General features: G+C 43.5%; 1 protein-coding gene and 1 long non-coding RNA gene across 2 annotated transcripts in view; one reads left to right on the top strand and one right to left on the bottom strand.

Annotated features, from left to right (window-relative positions):
* Positions 1–10,097: 10,097 nt before the first annotated feature.
* RPLP1 (ribosomal protein lateral stalk subunit P1) lies at positions 10,098–12,617 on the bottom strand. Its single transcript, XM_026478413.4, has 4 exons — positions 12,403–12,617; positions 11,625–11,699; positions 10,441–10,558; positions 10,098–10,216 (listed from the first exon to the last, which is right to left on the bottom strand). The coding sequence occupies exons 1-4, from the start codon at positions 12,472–12,474 to the stop codon at positions 10,137–10,139; spliced, it is 345 nt and encodes a 114-aa protein (XP_026334198.1). The 5' UTR covers positions 12,475–12,617; the 3' UTR covers positions 10,098–10,136.
* Positions 12,618–12,667: 50 nt separating this feature from the next.
* Positions 12,668–24,741, top strand: part of LOC130541949 (uncharacterized) — a 26,946-nt gene continuing 14,872 nt past the window's right edge. The window contains exon 1 of the long non-coding RNA XR_008956092.1: positions 12,668–13,133. This is a non-coding gene — a long non-coding RNA (uncharacterized LOC130541949). The remainder of the gene's footprint in view (positions 13,134–24,741) is intronic.

Raw genomic sequence — 24,741 nt, 5'->3', positions numbered from 1 at the left:
TTGGTGGGGCAGAGGCATTTGCTGGAACTGAAAGAGCACTTGAGGGAGGCGAAAACAGCTCCTTCTGCGTTAGCGGCCACACACCGCTGCTCTCGTTCCCCCCCCATCTCCACCCCCCCCAACCGTCTCGGGCCCCGCCCCCACCTCTAAGCAAAGCAAACCCAAGCAAAGCTTGAAGGAGAGCAAACAGCTGCGGAGCAAGGAGCCAGCTTCCCACCCATTCCCAGCCAAGGTGAACAGGCTGCGAGTTTGTTGACAGAGAAAAAAGTCATCAATTTTTCATTACCCAGTGAAGGCAACAGAATGTCTCGGGATGTCAACAGTTTCCAGGCAACAAAGACAAACCAAATACACAGTCCCTGCACCTAAAAAGATGTGTCCTTTACAAGCATCAGCTTGGACGGGGAGCGGGGGGAAGACGAGAGGCAGACACAGGTAGGATCACTTGGCAGCCACGGGGCCTGATCCAGACGCTGGGGCTTTGTGGCTGTCTACAGTGACCCTGTTAGCAGACCTTGTCAGACTATGACTCAAGCCGAGCCTGCCTTTTGGAAGCATTCAGGCACAAGACGTCAGAGCCAGACCCAAGAGATCAGCTGGGGTAGCTTATTCTTCCCTTCATTCCAAACAAATACTTGGGAGCATTCTTAGGGCCTGTGCTCAGGCCTGGGGCCCAGGCTCGCTGCGGAAATGCGTCTGCAGACCACTTCCCCTCACCTTACAGATAAGAAAATGGAGAGCCAGAGGGAAGAAATGACTGTCCCAAGATCACGCAACCCCGTGGAGGCCATGCTGCCCTTGAACCCACAGCCGAAGGCGTTCTGCCGCCGTGCCATGGTCCCCAGCATGCTCAGGGCTGGGCTCTTGGCAGGAGGCCGCCCGAGTGGCTGGCCCAGACAGAGTCTTGTCCAGAATCAACACACGCTTTCTAGAGACCTTTAGCAAAAGCGTTCAGATATCGAATCTAAAAACTAAAAGGAGATCATTAGAATCTCTGGTGGTGGGTATATTATTGTGATTTTTAACTCTCAAGGTGGTTCTAACCAAAACAGGAAGGATGGCCCTTTCCGGAGCACTTTGTCAGGCCTGCAGGCTCCCAGGATGTCTCCTTGTGTTTGCGTTGACATTTCCCAGTGAATGTCAATGAAGACTCAAGAATAAGTCAACACAGGTCCTCACAATAAATGCCAAAGCTTGTTAGCAGAGTAAACCGTGTGCTTAGCCTGTCTTAAAAGAATCTTTGCTGAGTAAACAGAAGGAAGGCTTTACTTGAGAGTAAACAGAGCGCGGAGCTGGGCGCGCCCGGAGGGCTGGTAGGTGACTCTGCCGGCAGAGGCTGTACAGACATCTTCGAGGGGGGCCGCGAGGTCAGGGGGCTTATCTAATGTCACACAGCCCGTTCAAGCAGAACAGACCTCTCTCCCCAACTGCCTCTGATCCTTCAAGGAGTCACTGTCTTGGGAAGGAGGCAGAAACCAGGAATGAAAGGAGAACATAGAGGTGCAGCTCCTTTGCTCCGAGGTGTCAAGGAGCGAATGTCTTAACCTTCCCAGGATCACTTTTATTTTTAAACACGATTACAATGAAATGGAGCCCTGATGGTGGCAGTGGGAAAAACAGGCTACCAGCTTTCTATGTCTTACTGTCAGCACTGATTCAATATTATCCTTGGTGGCGGTGGATAAGGGAATGAACCTTTATAGCTGCTGAGCTTTTGCCCACAACTTACCACTTCCTTCACGGCCTTATTTACACGAGCTTCTCGTTTTCCCAAGTAAAGACACAATACAGTCTGAAATCTTTGACCCATAAACTTGTTAGTCTCAAAAACCCAAGTGCAATCACCGACTACAAGTCATCTCAACTATCTTTTCACCAAAAAAAAAAAAAAAAAAAACCTCAAATATTCTGCTTTTCGTTTAATTTACGGATGCCTCGCCTCTTTCCTGAAAGAACATGAGAACGTAGATCAAAGCCCAAATATGCAGTGAAAGCATTAAAAGAGCCACACACAAAAAAATTTTTAATTAGCACCAAGAAAACAAAGGGAAACATGACCCATCTTGGGTTAATTTAGCTGCCGAGAATAGGCATCCGGCCTGGCACTCTTTCCAAGTAGCCGAGGCTGAGAGGCAAGCAGGATAAGTCACGGAGCTCTTATTAGGATAAAAGAGGCATGGCTGCCAATTCGTCAGAGGATACGAACTTTCTCTTGGCCCCAAATTTTAAAAGAATTTTCACATGAGACCTTGTAACAACAAAACAGCCTCCGCAAGTTTTATGGCAAAAGCAGAAGTGGTTTTCATGTGGCTGTTTCTTCCAACAACCTTGGAGGAAAGCCAAGGGCACGCCAGAGAGCACAGCAGCTCAGTAACGTGCTTCTTCTGTTTTCTGACAAGAAATGAACTTGAGCATGTTAAGAGGAAAAGTCAGAGGCCCTAAGTAAATTACACAAGAGGCACGACCATATTAAATAAAGTGCACTTGATTTCCTCTTGGCGGAGTCACTCGTGGGCATACAAACATGCCTCTCCTTTCCTGAGGTGTGGACTGACTTGCTCACTCCTGGGCCAACAGCCCACCACTCCAGCTCGCCTGACTCACACCCCACCCAGCCTCCGTGTGCTCTGGTAAGAAAAGGCCAACTTATCGAAGTAGCCAGTCCAATGATTGGCCACTGTGGGGCAGCACTGAGCCAGCAACTGGGAGACAAACTTCCAAAAAATTCCCTTTGTAAGCAAAACCACCAGTGTATATGCAATTGTACCAATCCACTAAATCCATTAAACCTGACAATCCCCTATTTGGCTGTTCCCATAAATATTTAAGGGTGGAAAAATAAAATAGCCCCTCCGATAGTAGAAATGTGTTCTGTGATTCTGCGCTTACGTGTACCATAGCATGTAATGCTACAAGAACCCCATGAGGTAGGTGTCATCGTTATCCCTATCGTATAGGTGAAGAAACTGAGGCACACAGAGTTTAGACGACTAGCCTAAAGTCACACAGCCCTATTCAGTGGCAGAGTGGGATTTGAGTTAACCCAGGCAGTGTGACAGCATTTCACCTCCCTCCTCCTGTGGTATCTCAGAGCCGCAAGACTTGTCTAGTCCACACCCCTCCCAGGAGCAGACATTGTATTCCCCATCACAGCCTCAGGCTAATGGCCAGCAAAGTTCTTCCTTACTTCCCTTATTTTGAGCTAAAACTGTCTCCCAATTGGTCAGAATTCTTCCCTCCAGAACTATGTAAGTTCAGGTTTTCCTTCCTTTTTTTTTTTTAAGATTGATTGATGGATTGATTGATTTGACAGAGAGAGGGAGCACAAGCAGGGGGAACAGGAGGCAGGGGGAGAGGGAGAAGTAGGCTCTCCACTGAGCAGGGAGCCTGATGCGGGGCTCGATCCCAGCGACCTGAGCTGAAGGCAGGTGCTTCACCGACTGAGACACCCGGGCGCCCCACGTTCAGTTTTTCCTTCTATATTGAAGACCCTTTGCTTTTTAAAAAAATTAACGATAGTGTTAACTGTTGCTCCCCAACCGCTCCCCCTCCCCCCAGAAAAAATAGCCCTGTGGCAGGAATGGGTCATTATACCTGATTTACAAATGTGCCCCATTCCATTCCTGCTGTCTAACAGCAAGTGTTGGAATTTCCCGAAGCAGAGGTTTAACAGATCAGTTGCTTTCATTGGCTAACCAGTGCCTGAGACAACAATGCCATTACCAAACCAGACTTAAAGGCTATTAAAAGTCGTGGTTTTTAAAAAGCCAAGCAATATGGAATGGATAAACTGAAATGGAAAATCTCACTCCCCTCCTCTCCAACTCTTCTCAGAGGCAATCTTTTTTTTTTTTTTAAGATTTTATTTATTTATGTGACAGAGATAGAGACAGCCAGCGAGAGAGGGAACACAGCAGGGGGAGTGGGAGAGGAAGAAGCAGGCTCCCAGCAGAGGAGCCTGATGTGGGGCTCAATCCCGGAACGCCAGGATCACGCCCTGAGCCGAAGGCAGACGCTTAACGAATGCGCTACCCAGGCGCCCCCTCAGAGGCAATCTTTTACCTTTTACTTGTTTTTTTTTCCTTTAACCCTTCCAGAATTTGCTTTACACATACAAACACATGCATGTGAATCTTTCAGGGTCATATTACATATACTGGTCTTCAACTTGCTTGTTTCCCTTAACAAGGTATTTGAGATATCGTTCAATAGCAGCACTCCTGTTAATAGCCACATGAAAGCCTCCTCTCACGCAATTTTCTTCTCTCTTACAAAAATTGCTTCATTGAAATTGCACATATATTTTTGGATGGATTTCTACAAGTGAAATTCCTGGATGAAAGAGCACTTTAAATTCTGAGAGATGAAACCCAATCACACTCCTTAAAAAGTGGTAGTAATTTACACTCCAACCAACAGTCCATTTTCCAAGTGTGGTCAACGTGGTCTATTATCCAAATGTTACCCCGTCCTTCAATATTTAAAGACAGTTATTAATTCAGTCGTTCTTTCAGACCGTGTTTATTATGCACCTTGTACTTGTCAGACACCGCGTGAGCAGCTGGGTTTGCCCTAAACCAGGAGTTCCCAACGCTAACCATCAGACTCTTCTGGAGGGCTGGTGAAAATGCAGACTTCCTGCCCCCCATCGCCTCCCCCAGGTTTCCGTTCCTCGGCCTGCGCAGTGTGCAGGGGCCCAGGAAACTGGGTAGTTGTTGCTGCTTGCTTCTTTCGGGTGTTTTGTTTTGTTCTGTTTTGTGTAACAGCTTCCCAGGTGACTCAGCTGGATGGTGAGCAGCCAAAAGCAGAGCAATCTCACTTCTTAATCTGGGCGGAAAGGCTTTCTGGAAATGAAGAGTTAGTACCCACTTCCCTAAAGTAAAACAGGGAACTAGTTGGGGTGATAGTCACTATCAATGTCCAACCGCCCCTTCTCTCGAAAACCAGCCCTGGGGCAGGAATGGGTCATTATTCCCAGTTTACAAATACGCCCCAGCCCATGCCTGCTGGTTAGCGAAAGTGCTGGAATCTCCCGGCAGAGGGGTTTCACAACGGGCTAGGTGCTTTAGTTCACTCACCAGCACCCGACCCCGCGAAACCTCCACTAAACTAGGCTTAAAACCTATTGCTTGCGGGACCGTGTTAATGAGCATGCGCAAAAGGCTCCCCGGACCCGCGCACGCCCCTAGTGGTCAGTAGGCCTCGGTGCAATCGAAAGTTCGGCTTCGCTCGGCCGCATTCGGCTTTTAGCCCCGCCTCTCGTCCCGCCCTCCCAACACGGACGTTGATTGGCGAGCGGCGGGCAATAAAGGCTCGAGTGCGGGCGCTCGATTCTCAGGCACCTGGGCTGGTTGAACACTTTTCTGGTACGTGGAACCGAGGCGGGCAGAGGAACCTTCATCCCGCCGCCTGTTCTCCGTCTCCAAGCTCGTGCACTTTCTCCGTCCTCCTAAACGACGTGGACGTGGCAGGGAGGGTGACAGGTCACTACGTCCGGAAGGCAGTTTGTGGGCTCCGGGGCGCCACATCTTTGCTTCTGCTGCCTCACCGGCTGAGAATTCCCGGTTCAGCACTGAAGCCTGGCTCAAGCCTCACCTGGGGAAATCTCCGGACGCCCCTGTCTTCCGTTCACGGAGCCGGGTCCCGCGGGTTCCCAGCTCAGGGCCTGACGGCCCACACCTGTACTTGGCAACCTGGAAGTTGCGAACTAAGTGCGGAATGAATGAATGAATGAATGAATGAATGAATGAAGCAAGCAAGCCTGCGCTGGGGGGCAGGCCTGGTTTTGTGCCCCTGTACGGCCTGCTACAATGATAAGAGCATTCGCGGCCTGCTACAATAAGAGCATTCGCTGGTCCAGGGACTTGGGTTCCAGTTCTGGCTGTCCCATTCACTGCTGCTGAGCAAGGTCCTCCTCTCGTCTGCGGCCCGCGGAGAGGGTTGGAAGATGTAATGAATGCATACTGAACACCAACAGTGAGTTAAACATTGTGATAAATACTGGGGGTACAGGTGAGCAGCACAGACAGCCCCGATCCCCAAGCTTACTGTATGGATGGAGGAGGAAGATACTGAACAAACGATCACAAACTCATAAGTACACCTCTACTCTAAGAAGAGGAAAGGCAGGGAACTTTCAGCAGAGGGTTTAACACAGCCTGGGGTGGGCTTCCGAAGGCTTGAAGGAACTGGATTAACTGGGGTAGGTAGTCGGTGGCTTGGCGAGAGTGGGAAATAGCAAGTGCGAAGATAGGGAAAGTGAAACACGCACATTATTTTTTCATTGTAATTGGATGTCCTAATAACCCTCAAAGTATACAAGCCAGAGGAGTGGAAGCTCAGGTGAGTTAAACTGAGTGGAAGTTGGAGGGTTCTTTGGAAGCCCCTAACTCTTTGAGCAATCCTGTGAAAATACGCGATGGCCCCTGACCCCCGTGTCCTGATAGAAGTGTTCAGGAAGATTGTTGAATCAGACCTGACCAGCTCAGGTTTCATGATGCAGGCCGTGGGGTGCCTGTGATCTGACCCTGAGGGGCATCTCCTGGCTGCTTCAGAAGGACTAAAAATACCAATGCTCTCTTGAAAGTGGCCCATGTCCCCCTTGAGCTGAATTATCCAGGCTTGTTTGCAAAGATAAGAAGATGGAGAAGAGGCTTGAACCGTGACGGAAAAAAAATGAAAGGCTCCTCACCTTACAAAAGCGCACGTGTGGAGGGGACGCTGCGTCCTGGTGTAACTACTAGAGACAGTGGGGGGAGGCCCAGCGTTGCCTGCCATTAGCTGTGCGAACCTGGCAAGCACTCAGACTCTCTGAGCAACGGTCTGGTGTATGGACAGGGCGAATTAAGTGCTCCCGGTGTGGTCAATTTCAGAATGGGAAAACCCCTGAAGGTTATTTCTGAACTCTAAAGCACTATGCGACCAAGCCCACCAACACCTGGCTCACGTTGTTCCCTCAGAATTTTTACTGTATATGCTCCTACAAATTATGGGGAGAAAGGATTGGACGTATTTTATTTGAATTTGTAGCAATATACCAAGTTGTTTTGTTGCATCAATATTTTGAATTCTTTCATTTTAATTAGAGTGTTTCTCTTTTCCAAAAGGTGGTTTTAGAATTTCATGTGTGGTTCTCTCATCATTTTTAGAAGAAAGAAGAAAAAAAAAGGGTTAAACAGTTGACAGGAGCTTTGGATTTTTTTTTTTTTTTTTTTTACTCCAATGTGCAACACATTCAGTGACAATATGGATTTTTTAAAAAATTGTTCTTAGGGGCGCCTGGGTGGCTCAGTCGTTACGCGTCTGTCTTCGGCCCAGGGCATGATCCTGGCGTTATGGGATCGAGCCCCACATCAGGCTTCTCTGCTATGAGCCTGCTTCTTCCTCTCCCACTCCCCCTGCTTGTGTTCCCTCTCTCGCTGGCTGTCTCTCTCTCTCTGTCAAATAAATAAATAAAATCTTTTTTAAAAAAAATTGTTCTTAGATGGTTTGTCAGTGAGCAAATCTGTGCCTAAAATTCTCCCCTACACCTAAACCTGGCTCCTTGCTGATGCGAGATTATAAAACGGGTGAGTGAGCCAGCCATGGACCTGGGTATGCTTTCAGTGGAGAGAGTTGAACAGAATCTTAGGAACGATGGAACTTTTTAAACAAAGAGTATACTTGGTGAATAATCAAGAGCATGAAACCAGTCATGAGAAACCATAGCTATTGCCTGATTGCAAAGGACGGGCAGGGAGGGGGTTTGAAGAGCACAAGGCTTAGGCTTGCTGCACCTCAGGATTCTTTTTTTTTTTTTTTTTTTTAGTTTATTTATTTGACAGAGATAGAGACAGCCAGCGAGAGAGGGAACACAAGCAGGGGGAGTGGGAGAGGAAGAAGCAGGCTCACAGCGGAGGAGCCTGATGTGGGACTTGATCCCGTAACACCGGGATCACACCCTGAGCAGACGCTTAAGGACTGTGCCACACAGGTGCCCCTCTGGACCTCGGGATTCTGAGAACCAGCGATGCCAGCTGTGTTCTTTGTAGGTTACCCAGAGGGGGAATAGCATCTGCATACCAGCATGCATTGATGGGCAAGTTCGTTTCCCAATATCAGCTAGTTATTATTCCCATTTTGCTAAGAAGAAATTAAGGGTCACGAGAACTAAAAAAGGGAGTGGAACTGGGCAGACTTTTAAACTCAGTATCAAATGAATAAAAGGTTAGCATTTCTACAATGTGTAAGTGGGTATCCTACTTTAACAGATCATTCTTTGGAAAGGTTTTTAGCTCTATGTAGATTTTTACTACATTAAAAGATTTCTTTTCAAAAGCTGGGCCCACCCATGAGAGCACGTTAACATTTCAGTCTTGCTGTAGTGAACATTTGTCATTGTGTGGTTTGGGTAACTGAACTTGGTATTGATATCCCAATTTACCACTTACTTTTCAGCTGTTCTCAATACTATTTTCCTTTATCTTAAGTATTCTTTAATCCAAAGTATTTCCTTAGCTCAGTGTCCCTATTCCCTCCTCACACTGAAGTGCCCACCGAGTGCAAGGAATTCATTATCTCAGAACTCTCTAGAACCCGGTGAGGCAGGTCCTATAGGTGTAGAGTACTGATGCAGGAGGGGAGAGAGGAGCAGAGACATGGGAAAGATGCTGAAAGCAGGGTTAGCAGAGCCTGGTCTGAACCCTTCCATCCATTTACTAGTCTTGACCTCGGGTTAACCTCTGAACTCCCACTGACCCATCTGTGACATGACAAAGGATTCATCTCTAATACACGAGAACTCCAAAATGTTAATGACAGTAACATACACGGACTACTATTCATCACACTTCCTCAAGGTCTTACACTGACCATCCCTTACCTTTCTTATGTCTGATCCATCTTATTTTTGAAGTTTAGGGAAAGGGCAGTGTGCTGTATGCAGTTTACCAGGACTTGTTCTTAATCTAACCTTACTTTTAAGAATTCCTCTAGTTCATTTTCACTGCTGGTAATTAGGATCCTTTATTTTCTGGTTGTTGGACCCTTGAGGTTTTTGCAATCTTTTAAGTACTGCTTTAAACATTCCCAAAGATGCATCCTGATGTCCATTTGTAGTTTCTCTTGGGTAATACATTGAAGCAGAATTGCTGGGTTGTGTTCAAATCTGTAAGGTACACCAGCCACTTACCCATCTGGTCTAAAACTTTAACACTGTCTTGTACCCTGGACAGTTGGGGCTATGACATCCTGCTTTTCACCAACTCCTGATTTCCTCTATTAAATGGAGATAGGAAAGGGCAAGATGTTCACGTGCCTGGCACCTAATAGGTGCTCTGAAGATAAAGTAATCGTGTTTTAGAAATCCAAATCTTTAGGAGCCCCCACCATTTTGAAGTGAACCAGTCTCCACACTAGGGCTCAGCCACTCCTTCCCCAAACCCTACTTCATTAGTGTGTGTCAAAATACAGGTTTGAACTTTGGTTTTAGTCTCTTTGTGTAAATGGGGCCTCAAACCTGAATTTTTTTTTTCCTTTTGAGTGAGAGCGAGAAGCAGACTCGCCGGTGAGCAGGGAGCCCGATATGGGGCTTAATCCCATGGCCCCCAAAATCATGACCTGGGCCCAAGGCAGATGCTTAACCAACTGAGCTCCCCAGGCACCCCATCAAACCTGAATTTTCACCACTCCTTCAGTATTGCTGAATTATAAGCGCAGGGATATAGAGCATTCTACCTCTGATGTCTCAGCACAGCTCAAAAACCTGCAGCCAGGATTATACTTGGGATTTTTAAGAGGCCTTGTTTTATACCACGAGCACCACCGACCCTTACGCCTGTCAAGGGGACAAACCCTGTTGTCATGGACTCACACAGGTGACCCCAACAAGGTATCTACTCTGATACTTCTCCCACTTCTCCATGTGGTTCTAGATGCAATATTAGGTACATTCTTGGTACAGCATCTGGCTGGTGTACTATTTCTCACCATGAGACGGTGGCAGGGGGAAAAACCCCAGCGCTGGTGTCATACCACAAAGGGCTGAAAACCAGTGTTGCAGAAGGGAGATCAGCCGTAGGCAGCACACACCCAAACAACTGGCAAAACCAGCAGCAACCAAGAGTTCAGCTTTTTATTGAGCAGCTTACAGAAGAGGTTTAGTCAAAAAGACCAAAGCCCATGTCATCATCAGACTCCTCAGATTCTTCTTTCTTGGCTTCCACTTTCTTCTCCTCAGCTAAAAAACAAAACAGTCAATCACAAGCCTGCTCCATATTTTAAACTCCAAAGAGCTCCAGGCCCTTCAACTTAAATGGTCCAAAATACCCTAGCTCTCCTTCCAACCATGCCCCTGGTTTTAAGATTTCTACACATCATCTACTCTTAGCAAATTAAGTACTGTAGGCAACGCTGCTCTTCATCTCCACACTCCTCCCTCCAATACCAAAAGAAATGGTCTACCTGGGGCAGCAGTGGTGGAAGGAGCAGGACCTCCTGCTGGCGCAGCGCCAGCTGCTGGGGCGGGTCCACCAGCTCCTACATTGCAGATGAGGCTCCCAATGTTGACGTTGGCCAGGGCCTGCGACACACATGCATACACAGATCACACTCAGTTCTGGCCTTGTTAGAGCACCCCGCCCACACCTCCAAAGGTACCCCCACTTCTGAACTGACAACAACCAATTCCCAACACTATATTGTTCTTCCTTCTCCTTCGCTGGAGTCTGCCAGTGACATTTTGTCTGCTACTTAGATTCCCTAAGACTGAGATTAGATGGGGCCACGCAGCTATATTAAAATTTAGTCACGAAAGAAACCACTCAAGCTTTAAATCTTACAATTGCATTGCTGTATTTAAGTAGCAAGACAGAATAACTGAATTCCTTCCTTTTATAGATGAGAACACTGGCCCCAAAATGCTGACTTAAGCTGTTGGCAAAAAACTCGGGCTTCCTTAAACTCTCAAATCAGGATTCTTTCCACGGTTCCAAATCTCCTCTTAACAGTGAATTCAATTTTTCAGACTGCTAAGTCCAGGGACTTTATTAAAGAAGAGTATCTTTATTAAAGGCACAATGTTTTCAATCATTCAAAACTCTTTGGACACAACCTGAAGATATGAAGCTAATAGCCTCTTGCCAGAGTTTAAGTAACAGAAAAGGTAGCCAGTGCCAAGTTCCTTGGGTAGGAATCTTGTCTTCGTCTTTTTAGATCCCAACAAATAGTAAATGGTCAGTGAAAGGCCACCACACCCAATTTCCATGAAACCAGACTATCACGCAGCAAGAATCTGCTTGGAACGGCATGCGCGGTATCATCCCGATTGACCCTTTTAAGGAGAAGTCATTTGGTGTGTGCACGTGTTTATGTCACACACACACACACACACGTGTATGTATGTGTGTGTCATGGTTTCAGAACAGAAGGAAAAAGAAACTGGATTGAAATCAAGAAGGAAAAGACAAGATAAACTTTAATTAGGCTCTAGATATGGAACTATGAGGAAACAGCACTTAAACCTACAAAAGGTCCGGTGGAATAATATGGCACCTCAGCATTTCTCATGTTACATGAATACCTGACTTAATAAATTAGTAACGTCCCCAAATTTGCTTCTCCAAATCACTTTGCTGCGATCACCTTACCTTTGCAAACAAGCCAGGCCAGAAAGGTTCAACATTCACACCCGCTGCTTTAATGAGGGCATTGATCTTATCCTCCTAAACAAGGCAAAACAGCAATCCATCAGAGTAAAGTGTAGTTTTCGTAAACGTCTCCAAAATACTGCAACTGAAAATCACTCAAAACGTGTGCACAAAACCATGTTTAACCACTTCAAATATTCTATCTGTACTTCGTGTATGCTCATTTCAAACGACCGTTTCTTACACTCTTACGATTACCAGAAGCAAATGAAATGCACCCGGCTCCCGTGTGCTAGGCACCTTGCAAGGCGGCCAGCCCGTCCTGCCATTTCGCAGGCTGGGGCTTGACCAAGTCACGCCGCTATTTTAGGTTACGAGTCAGGGCCGGAGGCGGAGCAAGCTAACGTGCGCTTCACATCACGCAGCCTGGCCCAGCCAGGCCTACTAAGAGGACTACAGGAATTCAAGGCCATCACACCAAACAGGGACAGTGTCCCTAGGTGAGGGTGAGGATACCCACACGCCACGGAGTTTCGCTAAAGCAAGCTTCCAAAGCCGCAGCGCGCAACCCAAGTGTACTCCAGTCCCCCAGGAAGCTGGAGCACGTGGCCGAGGGCCCCGACCACCCCGCACGTGGGCCCGCCCCGCCACCTCCGCCGCCGCCGGGGATGTCGATGGCCGCGGCTCCGGCTGGAAAGGCCTGGCAGGGACGCCCGGCAAGCGGAGAAAAACGACCGCCCGCAGGCCGACCCCACGGCCGGCCCAGGCCCACACTCACCGTGACCGTCACCTCATCGTCGTGCAGGATGAGGGCCGAGTAGATGCAAGCGAGCTCCGAGACGGAGGCCATGGTGCGGGCGAGAGCTGAGCGGACGCTGCCGGGCGCGGTGCTAGTCGCCGGATGAAGTGAGGGCCTCACCCCAACGCGGCCTTAGCTTCCTCGGAAGAACCGAGCACCTTAGCGGCAGCTGAGGAAAGGAGGTGCCGCGCCTGCGCGTAGCCTCTTATACTGGTCACGCGAACCAATCGGTGCCTGCGCCTGGCGGAAGAGGCGGAGCGAGAACCGCCCGTGCCGACCACTGTTGGCGCCTGCGCACAAAGCGCGACTGGCTCGTTAGCGAGTTCAAAAAGTTTGGGGTTTTCTGCAGCTGTGAGTTCCTTGGGTTCGGCTAAACCTCAGGGCTTGTGAACAGTGAAAAAATTTTTAGGAAAAAGTTATCTAAGTAAATGGGTTTCACTCCCATCTACTGCAGCCCGTGTGACACTATTTGGACATTTAATGACGTCGCCAGCCTCCCCTAGCTGGCTGTGACCACCTGGAGCGCAGGAGCTAAATTTCAGCCTGGGGGCCTCCGGTGCTTAGCGCGGCGTCGGGGATAAATTAAGTGACGTAGGAGGAGACGAGAAGCTTGCAGCGTGACGATAGCAGTAGCGTTGGAGCGCCTGCTGGGGCCCAGGCACTGAGCCACACTCTACAAGGATTCATTTAATCCTCACACCGCATAAGAGGTAAGTACTATTATTATCAGTATAAAAATCTATTGGGAATGTAGGGGAACTTTCCATGTCAGTTTCATTTTTTTTCTTTTGTAACCAAGGCACTCTGTGTTTGGGTGGAAGTGTCTTGAAACTGCCCTTAAGATGTTCAAGACTTCTTGAAGTAACTGTTGTTTGTCTAGGAGCTGCATTGCCATTTTGTGTCTTTTGAAGCTTAATAAAATTGGTGTTGGATTCACATTGAGAGTTGGGCTTTTTTTTTTTTTTTGAGGTGTAATTGACATAACTTTTATTTCTGGTGTATGGCATAATGATTCGATGTTTGTGTGCATTGCAAAACATGTCAACCATTTTTGAAGTTTACACTCTTAGTAGCTTTTAAATATGAAACACAATATTATTAACTATGGTCACTGTGTTGTACATTACATCCAGTGACTTACAACTGCAGGTTTGTAACTTTTTGAGCCCCTTCACCCATTCCACCTCCCCTCTGGCAACCACCAGTCTGTTCTCTGTATCTCTGAGTTTGGTTTGTTTATTTTGTTTGTTGTTTGGATTCCACATACAAGTGAGATCATACAGTATTTGCCTTTCTCTGACTTCTTTTGCTTATTAGTATAATGCCCTCGAGGTCCATCCATGTTGTCTCAAATGGCAAGGTGTTATACTTTTTTTTTTTTCACAGCTGAGTAATAATCTTCTGTGTGTGTATCACATTTTCTTCATCCATTCATCCATTGATGGGCACTTGGGTTGTTTCTGTGTCTTGGCTATTGTAAATAATGCTGCAGTGAACATGGGAATGAATATATCTTTTCAAATTAGTGCTTTTGTTGTCTTCTGATAAATACCTTAGAGTGGACTTGCTTGATTATATGGTAGTTCTACTTTTAATTTTGGGGGAACCTCTGTACTGTTTTCCACGGCGCCTGCACCAGTTTATATTCCCACCAATAGTACACAGATGTTTCCTTTTCTTCACATCCTTGCTGTCGCTTGTTATCTTGTCATCTTGATGACAGCTATTCTAACAGGTGTGAGGCGATAGCTCACTGTGGTTTTAATTTGATTTCCCTGATGATTGGTAATGTTGAGCATCTTTTTCGTGTGCCTGCTGGCCATCTGTATGTCTTTGAAAAAATGTCTATTCAGATCTTTAGCCCATTTGTTTGTGGAATTTTTGTTGCTATTGAGTTGTAGGAGTTCTTTATTCATTTTGGATATGAACCCCTTATCAGATACATGATTTGAAAAAATTTTCTCCTGTTCAGTAGGTTGCCTTTTCATTTTGTTGATGATTTCCTTTGCTGTGCAGAAGTTTTTAGTTTAATGTAGTCCCACTTGTTTACTTTAGTTTTTGTTGCCTCTGCTTTTGGAGTCCGATCCAGAAAATCTTTGCCAAGACCAATGTCAAGGAGCTTACCGCCTATGTTTTCTTCTAAGCGTTTTATGTTCCAGGTCTTACGTTCAAGTCTTTATTCCATTTTGAATTAATTTTTGTGTATGATGTAAGATAGTGGTCCATTTTCATTCTTTTGCATGTTGCTGTCCAGTTTTCCAACACCATTCATTGAGGAGACTTTCCTTTCCTGATAATATGTTCTTGATTCTTATGTCATAAATTAATTGACCATATATGAATGGGTTTATGTCTGTGCCATTGATCTGGGTTTTTTTTAAGATTTATTTATTTATCTCAGAGGGAGGGAGAGAGGGAGAGTGTCCGAGCAGGAAGAGGGTGGGGGGGGTGGAGGGAGCAGAGAGAAGGGGCAGAGGGAGAGGGAGACAAGCAGACTCCCTGCTGAGTGGGGAGCCTGACACAGGGCTCCATCCCAGGACCCTGAGATGGTGACCTGAGCTGAAACCAAGTGTCAGATGTTAACTGCGCCACCCAGGTACCCCTAAATATCCCAAAAATTTTAAAAAGCTTTAAAAACTACCAAGCTTTCTAAACATAAAACTTGTTTTGAATTTCATCCAAATCTAGAAGCAATTATAGTGGAATTTGGGTGGAAAAAGGTAAAGCTATCAAGTCAAACATTTCCAAAGCCAAAGTGAATCAGTCTAAAACATAATCACCCCCTTTCCCGCCCCCAGTGTACTTCAAAACAAAGCAAAAAACTGATCTGGCAAATAGGAGACAGCAACACAATGTAAAACAAAATATCGCCTGTCTTAAACTATACTAATAAGAAACCTTTTAAATCAATGTTTTGTTCCTCAAATTGTTTTATAACTGTAGTAGCAAAACCTGAACCTTAGAGTGTAAGAAAGGTAAATTATAAGTTCTTCTCACTTATAAGTATAAACACAAAAATCTAAAATGTGAATGTCAGTTATATCAGTAAAACTGGAAAAACTTAAAGCTTAATGAACTGAATGCAGTTCTGTACATCAAACCGTGGTATATCATGACTAAGGATAGTTCAGCATAATTCTGTTGAAAGTAATCCATTAACCAAGAGGAAAACCTAGATGAAATTCTTAAAGATTCAGAAATACCACTTGATAAAATTAAGTAACTCTTAACATAGACTCTTAGAAAATTGGGAGAAAAGTTAACTTCCATATCCTGATAAGATATCTACTAAAAATCTACAGCAAACATTATACTTAATGGTGAAACTTAAAACCTACTCTTTAAAATCAGGAGCAGACAAGGATGTGTCCTTTCTCTGCCTCTACTTCAATTACTGTTTTAGAGTTTAGCCATATCAATAAGACAAGAAAAAGGTATTAAATTGGAAAGTTGTGAACTCTCGTTATTCATAAATAATATGATTATTTACCCAGAAGTTCCAAGAGATTCCATAAACAAAGAAATCAACCTAATAAGTAGTTCAGCAAAGTAGCTAGATTCAAGATTAATACACAAGAGCCAGCAGCATTTCTGTGTTCAGCAGAAGTCAGTTACAAAATGTAGTATTAAAAAATACACCTCATACAATAGCAGCAAAAATCATATAGTTTCTAGGAGTATACCTAACAGTTTGTGCATGGTCATTATTTTTAAAATTATAAAACTTTATGGAACATCATCAAAGGCAACCTAAATAGAGTGATATACCATATTCACAGATGAAAAGATCTTAAAGTGGGTAATTCTCTTCAAATTATGTAATTTCAGTCAATTACATAATTGTAATTATGGCAGTGTTTTAGAGTAAGAATAGAGGCTTTACTTAAATGTCAGTTCCATGGAGGGCACACACTTTGATTTGCCACTGCATTAATTGTGCCTAAAACAAAGCCTGGCACATAGGGGGCACTCAAATAACTACCTGCTGAATGAATTAAAACTGTGTCGTTAACATTAAAGATGATAAACAGACCAATAAGACAGAGACCCTAAAAATCCACTCTCATACATAAGGGAACTTAGTAAGTCAGAGGTATGGCTCTATAAAACGGGGAAGTGAAGTGGTTAGGGGGGAAGAGTACCTTTTCAAAAAAAACAGCACTGGGACAATTGATTCTCTATCCATATGGAAATGTGGAAAGAATATTTTTAAGTCCATCCTCATCATATATAATGTGAAAAGGAAAACTCTAAAATTATAGAGGAAAACAGGAATTTGTTATTATTAAGAGTATATGAAAAATTTCTTAAGGCACAAAACATAAAGGAAAGATTCATAGGTTTGATTACATTAAAATTGGAAACTACGAGCCAAAAGAAACCGTAAGCGATGTCTGAAAAACTGTCACAACCGAGAACCCAAGGAAATACAATGACTGAATGTGACGTGGTTTCCTATATGGGACCCGGGGAAGGACAAAAGCCATTAGGTGAAAACTAAGGAATTCTAAATAAAATATAGACTTTAGTTAATAACAATATATTAATATTGGTTTATTAATTGTAACATATGCTGATATGTTAATAATAGGGGCAGCTGGTTGTGACTATAAGGGAACTCTTTATCCTCACAATTTTTTGGTAGAACTAAAATAATTCTAAAAATTAAGTTTATTTTAAAAAACACCATAACCAAAGTGAAAAAATGTCAGCTTGGGAGAAGATATGAGGTCCAAAGTCCCCAAAAGCTATATAAGTCCCACAAACCAGTAAGAAAAAATATAACTGTCCTGTTTTGCAAAACATCAAAAATTATCAAGTAAGGCCAACCTGGCTGGCTTAGTCCCTAGAGCATGTGACTCTTGATCTTGGGGTCCTGGGTTCAAGCCCCACACTGGGCATAGAGCTTACTTAAACAAAACAAAATTATCAACTAAAAGTAACTATCTAGGGTTAACAAATTTTTATTTAAGCTGTAAAAATGAGACGCAATCATTAGCAAAGTGGTTAAAAACTTTGATGTCAGGCTCAGACTTGGGCTTAAATACCAACTCCACCATTTATGATTTTGGGGGTCCTTGAGCAAGTCATTAATCCTCTTGATCTGTTTCTTCACCTGTAAATTACAGGTAACACCTGTACAGGGTGTCAAACACTGAGCACCCAGTTAACCACAGCTGTTCTTCGCAAATGTTTAGAACTATTTAAGCAAAACATCAATTGCCCATGCATTTCCCTTTATTATGTGTAGTTATGGGACTTAAAATGGATTCAACATCGTACTTTTACTTTATTTTTTTTTTTAAAGATTATATTTATTTATTCGACAGAGATAGAGACAGCCAGCGAGAGAGGGAACACAAGCAGGGAGAGTGGGAGAGGAAGAAGCAGGCTCATAGCGGAGGAGCCTGATGTGGGGCTCGATCCCATAACGTCAGGATCACGCCCTGAGCCGAAGGCAGACACTTAACCGCTGTGCCACCCAGGCGCCCCTACATCGTACTTTTACTTTAGACAGATTCTGCTACCCCTCATTCCCCTATCGTAGTACAAATGTCCTGTTGAGATGTATTTTCAAAAGACTAAGCAATATGCCATTTAAAAAATTAAAAATAAGAAATGGAGAGATTAAATCCAGTCACATCTACTGAAACAGGATTAAACTTTAGTGCTCTGGAGCATTCTAGAAACACAACTGTGACATTGCTTACCACTGTACTATTAGTGACGAGTGGATTTGGTGGACTAATATCACACCTTCACTATTAATAAAACAGATTATCATTGTAAAAAAAAAAATTAGCCTCCGAAGAAACCCTAATTTAATCAGAGAAAACTGTGTGTTTACCTAGCTAAGAATGTCTCTTTCACCATGTTTTTCAGTAGTACTTTTTCTAATTTAAGTTGTCCCCCAACCAGGTTTTTTGATTAAATGTCTAGAAGAGCAAATGCATAAATATAATGGTGGTTACACAAAAAAAGACATTATCAATTTAATGTCAAATTACTTTATATTTTCTACTGCCTTTTTTTTTTACAATTGCAACAATTCTACTTTTCATTTTTTCTACTGAAGTGTGTTTGACATAGTATTTTGTAAACTTACAGTGTACAAGACCGTATAGTATAGAATTGGATACATTTGCATATGGTAATATGATTACCACTGTGGCAGTAATTAGCATCTCTATCACACTACATAATTATCCTTCCTTTATAGTACTTACAATAATTAAGTTCTGGTCTCTTAGTAAGTCTGATGTTTGTAATACAGTATTACTGTCTGTAGTCCATGCACCGTGCATTAGATCTCTAGGACTGACTTACTACTTGGTTTAAGTTTGTACCCTTAAAAACATCTGTCTTGTCTCCCCGCCCCCCATCCCATGATAACCACCCTTTTATTCTTGATTTTCACAAGTTTGGCTTTTTAAAATTCCCCACGTAAGTGATATCAGACAGTACTTGTCTTTCTCTGTCTGGCTGACCGCACTTAGTATCAGGTGTTCAGGGTCTGTCCATGTTGTGGCCAGTGGCAGCACGTCCTCCTTTCTCGTGGCTGAATAATACTCTGTGTGTGTGCGTGCGTGCGTGAGTGCCACGCACCGCGTTATGTTATCCATTCACCTACTGATGGGCACTCGGTTGTTTCTGTATCTCCGCTGTTGTAGATGGTGCTGCAGTGATCTTGGGAGTGCAGCTGTCTTTTCAAGAGAGTGATTTGATTTTCTTCAGGTAAATGCCCGGAAGTGGAATCATATTGTAGTTCTAATTTTAATTTTTCGAGGAACCTCCATACACTGTTTTCCATAGTGACTGTGCCAGTTTGCATTCCCACCAGCAGTGCCCGAGGGTTTCCTCCGCTGCACATCCCTGCCAGCACTTACTGTTCCGTCTTCTTCATGATAGCCGTTCTAACACCTGTGAGGTGACACAGCATTTTTGGTTTTGATTTGCGTTTCCCTGATGATGCGTGATGTTGAGCCTCTTTTCATGGACCTGGTGGCCGTCTGGATGTCTTCTTTGGGAAAATGTCTATTTAGTTCTTCTCCCCATTTTTAAATCAGGTTGCTTTTCTCGTATCAAGTTGTATGAAATCTTTATGTATTTTGGATATTAACCCTTTATCTGATGTACGATTTGCAAAAACTTTCTCCCATTTTGTAGGTTGCCTTTCATTTTGTTAATTCTTTCATTCAAAAGCTTTTACGTTTGATGTGATCCCTTCTGTTGGTTTTTACTTCTGTTGTTGGATGTCGTATCCAAAAATCATTGCCAAAACCGGCCCCAAGGAGCTTCTTCCCCATGTTTTCTTCTCGGAGTTGGATAGTATGAGTCTTTACTTTCAAGTCTGTAATCATTTCACTTGAATTTTTCTGTGTGGTGTAAGATAGGTGTCCAGTCCCAGTGTTCTGCGTGTGCTCATCCAGTTTTCTCAACATCATATGTTGAAGAGTCTGTCTTTTCCCCATTTGGTGCTATTGGCCCCCTCGTCGAATATTAGTTTAATGTATAAGCAGAGGTTAATGTTGGGCTCTCTGTTCTGTTTGTCAGCGTGTCTGTTTTTGTGCCAGTACCGTATGGTTTTTAAGACTATAGCTTTGTAGTGTAGTTTGAAATCAGGAAGTGCAGTACCTGCAGTTTTGTTCTTTTTCCTCAGGATTGCTGTAGCTACTCGGAGTCCTTTGTGGTTCCATACAAACTTCACAGTTTATTTTCTGTTTCTGCGAAGAATGGCATTAGTATTTGGGATTGTGTTGACTCTATAGATTGCTTTGAGTAGTATACACATTTTGACAATATTAATGCTTCCAATCCATGAACACAGGCTGTGTTTCCATTTGTTTATGTCTTTTTCTATTTTTTCAGCAGGCTTGTAGTTTTCGTTTTACAGAACTTTCACCTGCAGGGTGCCTGGGTGCCTCAGTGGGTTGGGCGTGTGCCTTCGGCTCAGGTCATGAACTCAGGGTCCTGGGATTGAGCCCCGTGTCGGGATCCCTGCTCGGCAGAGTGTCGCCTTATTCCTTTGCCCTTTTCCCCCCACCCCCGGCCTGTGCTCGCGCGCTCTCTCTCTCAAATAAATAAATAAAATCTTAAAAATAACAAAAACAAGAACTTTCACCTCCTACATTAAATTTATTCCTAAGTATTTTATTGTTTTCGATGCTACTGTGAATGCAAAAGCTTTCTTTCTTTTTTTTTTTTGTGACCATTATTCTTTTTCTTAGACTTAACAGTCCTTTTATTGAAACATAATTGACATACAATGTTTTATTAGTTTCAAGTATATAACAGATTGATTCCACGGTTCCGTACGTTATTCATTGCTCACCGTGATAAGTGTAGTCACTATCAGTCACTACACATTATTGCGGTATCATTGACTGTATTCTCTAAGCTCTACTTTTCATCTCTGTGACTTACTTATTTTACAACTGGAAGTTTGTACCTCCAGTCCCCTTTATTTTGCCCGTCTCTCCACCCATCTCCCTTCTAGCAACCACCAGTTTGTTCTCTGTACTTAAGAGTCTGTTCTGTTTTTTAGATTCCATGTGTAAGTGAAATCATATGGTCTTTGTCTTTCTCTGTCTAACTTATATCACTTAGCATTATACCCTCTCAATCCATCCAGATTGTTGCAAATGGCAAGATGTCATTCTTTTTTATAGCCAAGTAACAGTCCCCTTGCGTGTGTGAGTGTGTGTGAGTGTGAGTGAGAGTGTGTGTGTGTGTGTATGACCCATGTTCTTTATTCATCCACTGATGGACATTCGGGTTGCTTCCATATCTTGGCTATTGTAAACAACCCTGCAATGAACATAGGAGGAAATAGATCTTTTCAGATTAGTGTTCATTTTTGGGGGGTAAATATGCAGTAGTGGAATTACTGGATCATATGGTATTTCTATTTTTAATTTTTTGAGGAACCCCCATACTGTTTTCCACAGCGGCTGCACCAGTCTGCATTCCCAGCAGCAGTGCGTGAGGGTTCTGTTTCCCCCACACCCTCACCAGCACTTGTTATTTCCTGTCTGTTTGACACTCGGCATTCTGACCAGTGTGAGGTGATGTATCATTTCAGTTTGCACCTGCATTTCCCTGATGATGGGTGATGTCGAGCATCTTTTCACGTGTCTCTTGGCCATCTGTAGGTGTTCTTTGGAAAAATGTCTACTCAGGTCCTCTGCTCCTTTTTAGGTCAGATTATTTGTATTTTTTTGGTGTTGAGCTGTATGAGTTCTTTACATATTTTGGACATTAACCCCTTATTGGATATATATATTCATTTGCAAATATCTTAGCCCATTCAGTGGGTTGCCTTTCTGTTTTGTTGATGTTTCTTTTGCTGTGCAAAAGCTTTTTATTTTAATGTGGTCTCAGTGGTTGACTTTTGTTTTTGTTTCCCTTGCCTGAGGAGACAGATCCATATATATGTTGCTAAGGACAAATTCCCTGAGATGACTGCCTGTGTTTTCTTTTAGATTTTTATGGTTTCAGGTCTCACATGTAGGTCTTTAATCCATTCTGAGTTTATTTTGGTGCAAGAAAGTGGTCCAGTTTCATTCTTTTGCATGTAGCTGTCCAGGTTTCCCAACACCATTTATTGAAAAACTGTCTTTTCCCCATATATTCTCGTCTCCTTTGTCATAGATTAATTGGTCATGTAAGTGTGGATTTATTTCTGGGCTCCTTGTCGTGTTCCCCTGATCTGTGTGTCTACTTTTGTGCCAGGACTGTACTGTTTTGATTACCACAGCTTTGTAGTATATCTTAAAATCTGGGATTGTGTTACCTCCGGCTTTGTTCTTCTTTCTCAAGATTGCTTGGGCTATTTGCGGGCTTTTGTGATTTCATACAAATTTTAGGATTGCTCATTTCAGTTCTGTGAAAAATGCTGTTAGTATTTTGGTAGGGATTACATTGAATCTGTAGATTGCTTTGGGTAGTATGGACCTTTAAACAATATTAATTCTAATAATTTATGGGTATATCTTCCCATTTGTGTCATCATCAGTTTCTTTCATCAGTGTTTTAGTTTTCAGAGGACAAGTTCTTCACCTCTTTGGTTAAGTTTTTTCCTAATAATTAGTTGTTTAAAGCCACTGTTCCCTTACGGATTTTCTGTCTGGATGATCTAGCCGTTGATATAAGTGGAGTGTTAAAATCCCCTGCTATTATCATGCTACTGTAAATTTCTTCCCTTATGTCTATTAATATTTGCTTTTATGGATTGAGGTGTTTGCATGTTGGGTGCATAGATATTTACAGTTATTACACCCTCTCAAAGGAGTGATCCCTTTATCATCATGCAGTGCTCCTTTGTCCTCTGCTACACTGTGTTAGAACCTGTTTGTCTGGGGGCACCTGGGAGGTGCAGTCATTTGAGCGTCAGACTTGGTTTTGGCTCGGGTCGTGATCTCAGGGTCATGAATGAGCCCCAGGTCAGGCTCTGCATGGAGTCTGCTTGAGGTTCTCTCTCCCTCTCCCCCTCCCCCCACCCATGTGCATGTGGGCTGTGCTCTCTCTCTCTCTCTGTCAAATAAGTAGATCTTTAAAAAAAAGTAATGAAGTTTGTTTTGTCTAATATAAATATTGCCACCATGGCTTTTGTTGTTGTTTCCATTTGCATGGCATATGCTTTTCCATCCCTCCGCTTTCAGTCTGTACGAGTCTTTCAGTCTGAAGTGAGCCTCTTGTAAGCAGCACATAGGTGGGTCTTGTTTTTTTTAACCCACTGAGTCACCCTCTGTGTTTTGATTAGAGCATTTAGTCCATTTGCATTTAAAATAATCATGATAGGTATGTACCTATTGCCATTTTGTTAATTGTTTTTCGGTGGTTTTGTAGCTTTTCTCTGCTTTTTTCTACTTCTTCCCCCTTTTCCCTTGTGGTCTGATGGTTTTGTTTAGTGTTATGCTTGGATTCCCTTTTTTTATTTTTTGTGTATCTGTTATAGGGTTGTTGTTTTTTTTTTTAAGATTTTATTTATTTATTTGAGAGAGCACAAGTGAGAAAGCACAAGCAGGGGGAGCAACAGAGGGAGAGGGAGAAGCAGACTCCCCACTAAGCAGGGAGCCGGACATGGAGCTCGATCTCAGGACCCTGGGATCATGACCTGAGCTGAAGGCAGCTGCTTAACCGACTGAGCCACCCAGGCGCCCCTCTGTTACAGGTTTTTGACTTGGGATTACCGTTGGGTTCATGTATAACATCATATGTATCTAGCAGTCTGTATTAAATGATGGTCTCTTAAGTTTGAACACATTATAAAACCTCTAAATTTTTACTCCCCTCTCCATGTTTTATGTGTATGATGTCATATTTTGCATTCTTTTGTGTATGCTTTGCTTAATTTTGTAGAGATAATTGATTTTACTACTTTTGTGTTTTAACTTCCATATTGGCTTTGTAAGTGGTTAACATGCTACCTTTCTTGTATGTTTATTTTTATCTTTGAAATTTTTTCCTTCCATTATTTTCTTCTAGTTATGCCCTTTTTTTTTTTTTTTTTTCCCAATTAAAGAATCCCCTTTAACATTTCTTATAAGGCCAGTTTAATTTCAACCTTTGTTTGGGAAACTTTCTCTCTCCTTCCTTTCTGAGTGATAACCTTGCTGGGTAAAGTATTCTTGGTTAAGTGTTTTCCCTTTTAGCCCTTTGAATATATCTTGCTACTTTCTTCTGGCCTGCATAGTTTCTGCTGAAAAATCAGCTGATAGCTTCAGGGGTTTTCCCTTGTATCTTGTTTTGGTTTGGTTTGTTGCTTTTAAAATTGTCTTTATCATTACTTTTTGCCATTTTAATTATTATGTGTTTTGGTCTGGACCTCCTGTGGTTCACCTTGTTAGGGGCCGTCTTTGCTTCGTGGACTCAGATGTTTGTTTCCTTCCCCAGAGGGGGGATATTTTCAGCTGTTATTTCTTCAGACGATTTTCTGCCCTCTCTCTCTCTCCGTCTGGCACTCTAGAATGTGAATGCTATTATACACGATGATGTCTTTTCTCAGGTCCAGTGAGCATCTTTATGACCATTACTTTGAATTTTTTATCAAGCATATTATCTCTGTTTCATTTAGGTCTTTTACTCTGATTTTTGTCTTATTCTTTGATTTGGGACATATTCCTTTGTCTCCTCATCTTGTCTGTTTGTGTGTATTAGGTAGATCAGCTCTATCTCCCAGTCTTGAAAATAGTGGCCGTGTGTAGGAGAGGTCCTGCGGTGCCCTGTGGTGCAGCCCCCCCACCCCATGCTCAGCAGGACCAGGTGCTCGGAGGTGTCCCGTTTGTGGGCTGTGTGTGCCCTCTTGTGGCTGAGCTG

This window comes from Ursus arctos, unplaced genomic scaffold (assembly GCF_023065955.2).
Source record: "Ursus arctos isolate Adak ecotype North America unplaced genomic scaffold, UrsArc2.0 scaffold_28, whole genome shotgun sequence".
Lineage (NCBI taxonomy): Eukaryota > Metazoa > Chordata > Mammalia > Carnivora > Ursidae > Ursus > Ursus arctos.
The sequence above is the reverse complement of the archived record's forward strand: the minus strand, read 5'-3'. Positions and strand labels throughout refer to the sequence as shown.

Excerpts from the sequence above, each read along its gene's own strand:
- RPLP1 (XM_026478413.4), bottom strand. The coding sequence starts at position 12,474 with ATGGCCTCCGTCTCGGAGCTCGCTTGCATCTACTCGGCCCTCATCCTG. Across the intron at positions 10,559-11,624 it reads GGCCTGGCTTGTTTGCAAAG|GCCCTGGCCAACGTCAACAT; the intron begins GTAAGGTGATCG and ends TGTGTGTCGCAG. Across the intron at positions 10,217-10,440 it reads TTCCACCACTGCTGCCCCAG|CTGAGGAGAAGAAAGTGGAA; the intron begins GTAGACCATTTC and ends TTTGTTTTTTAG.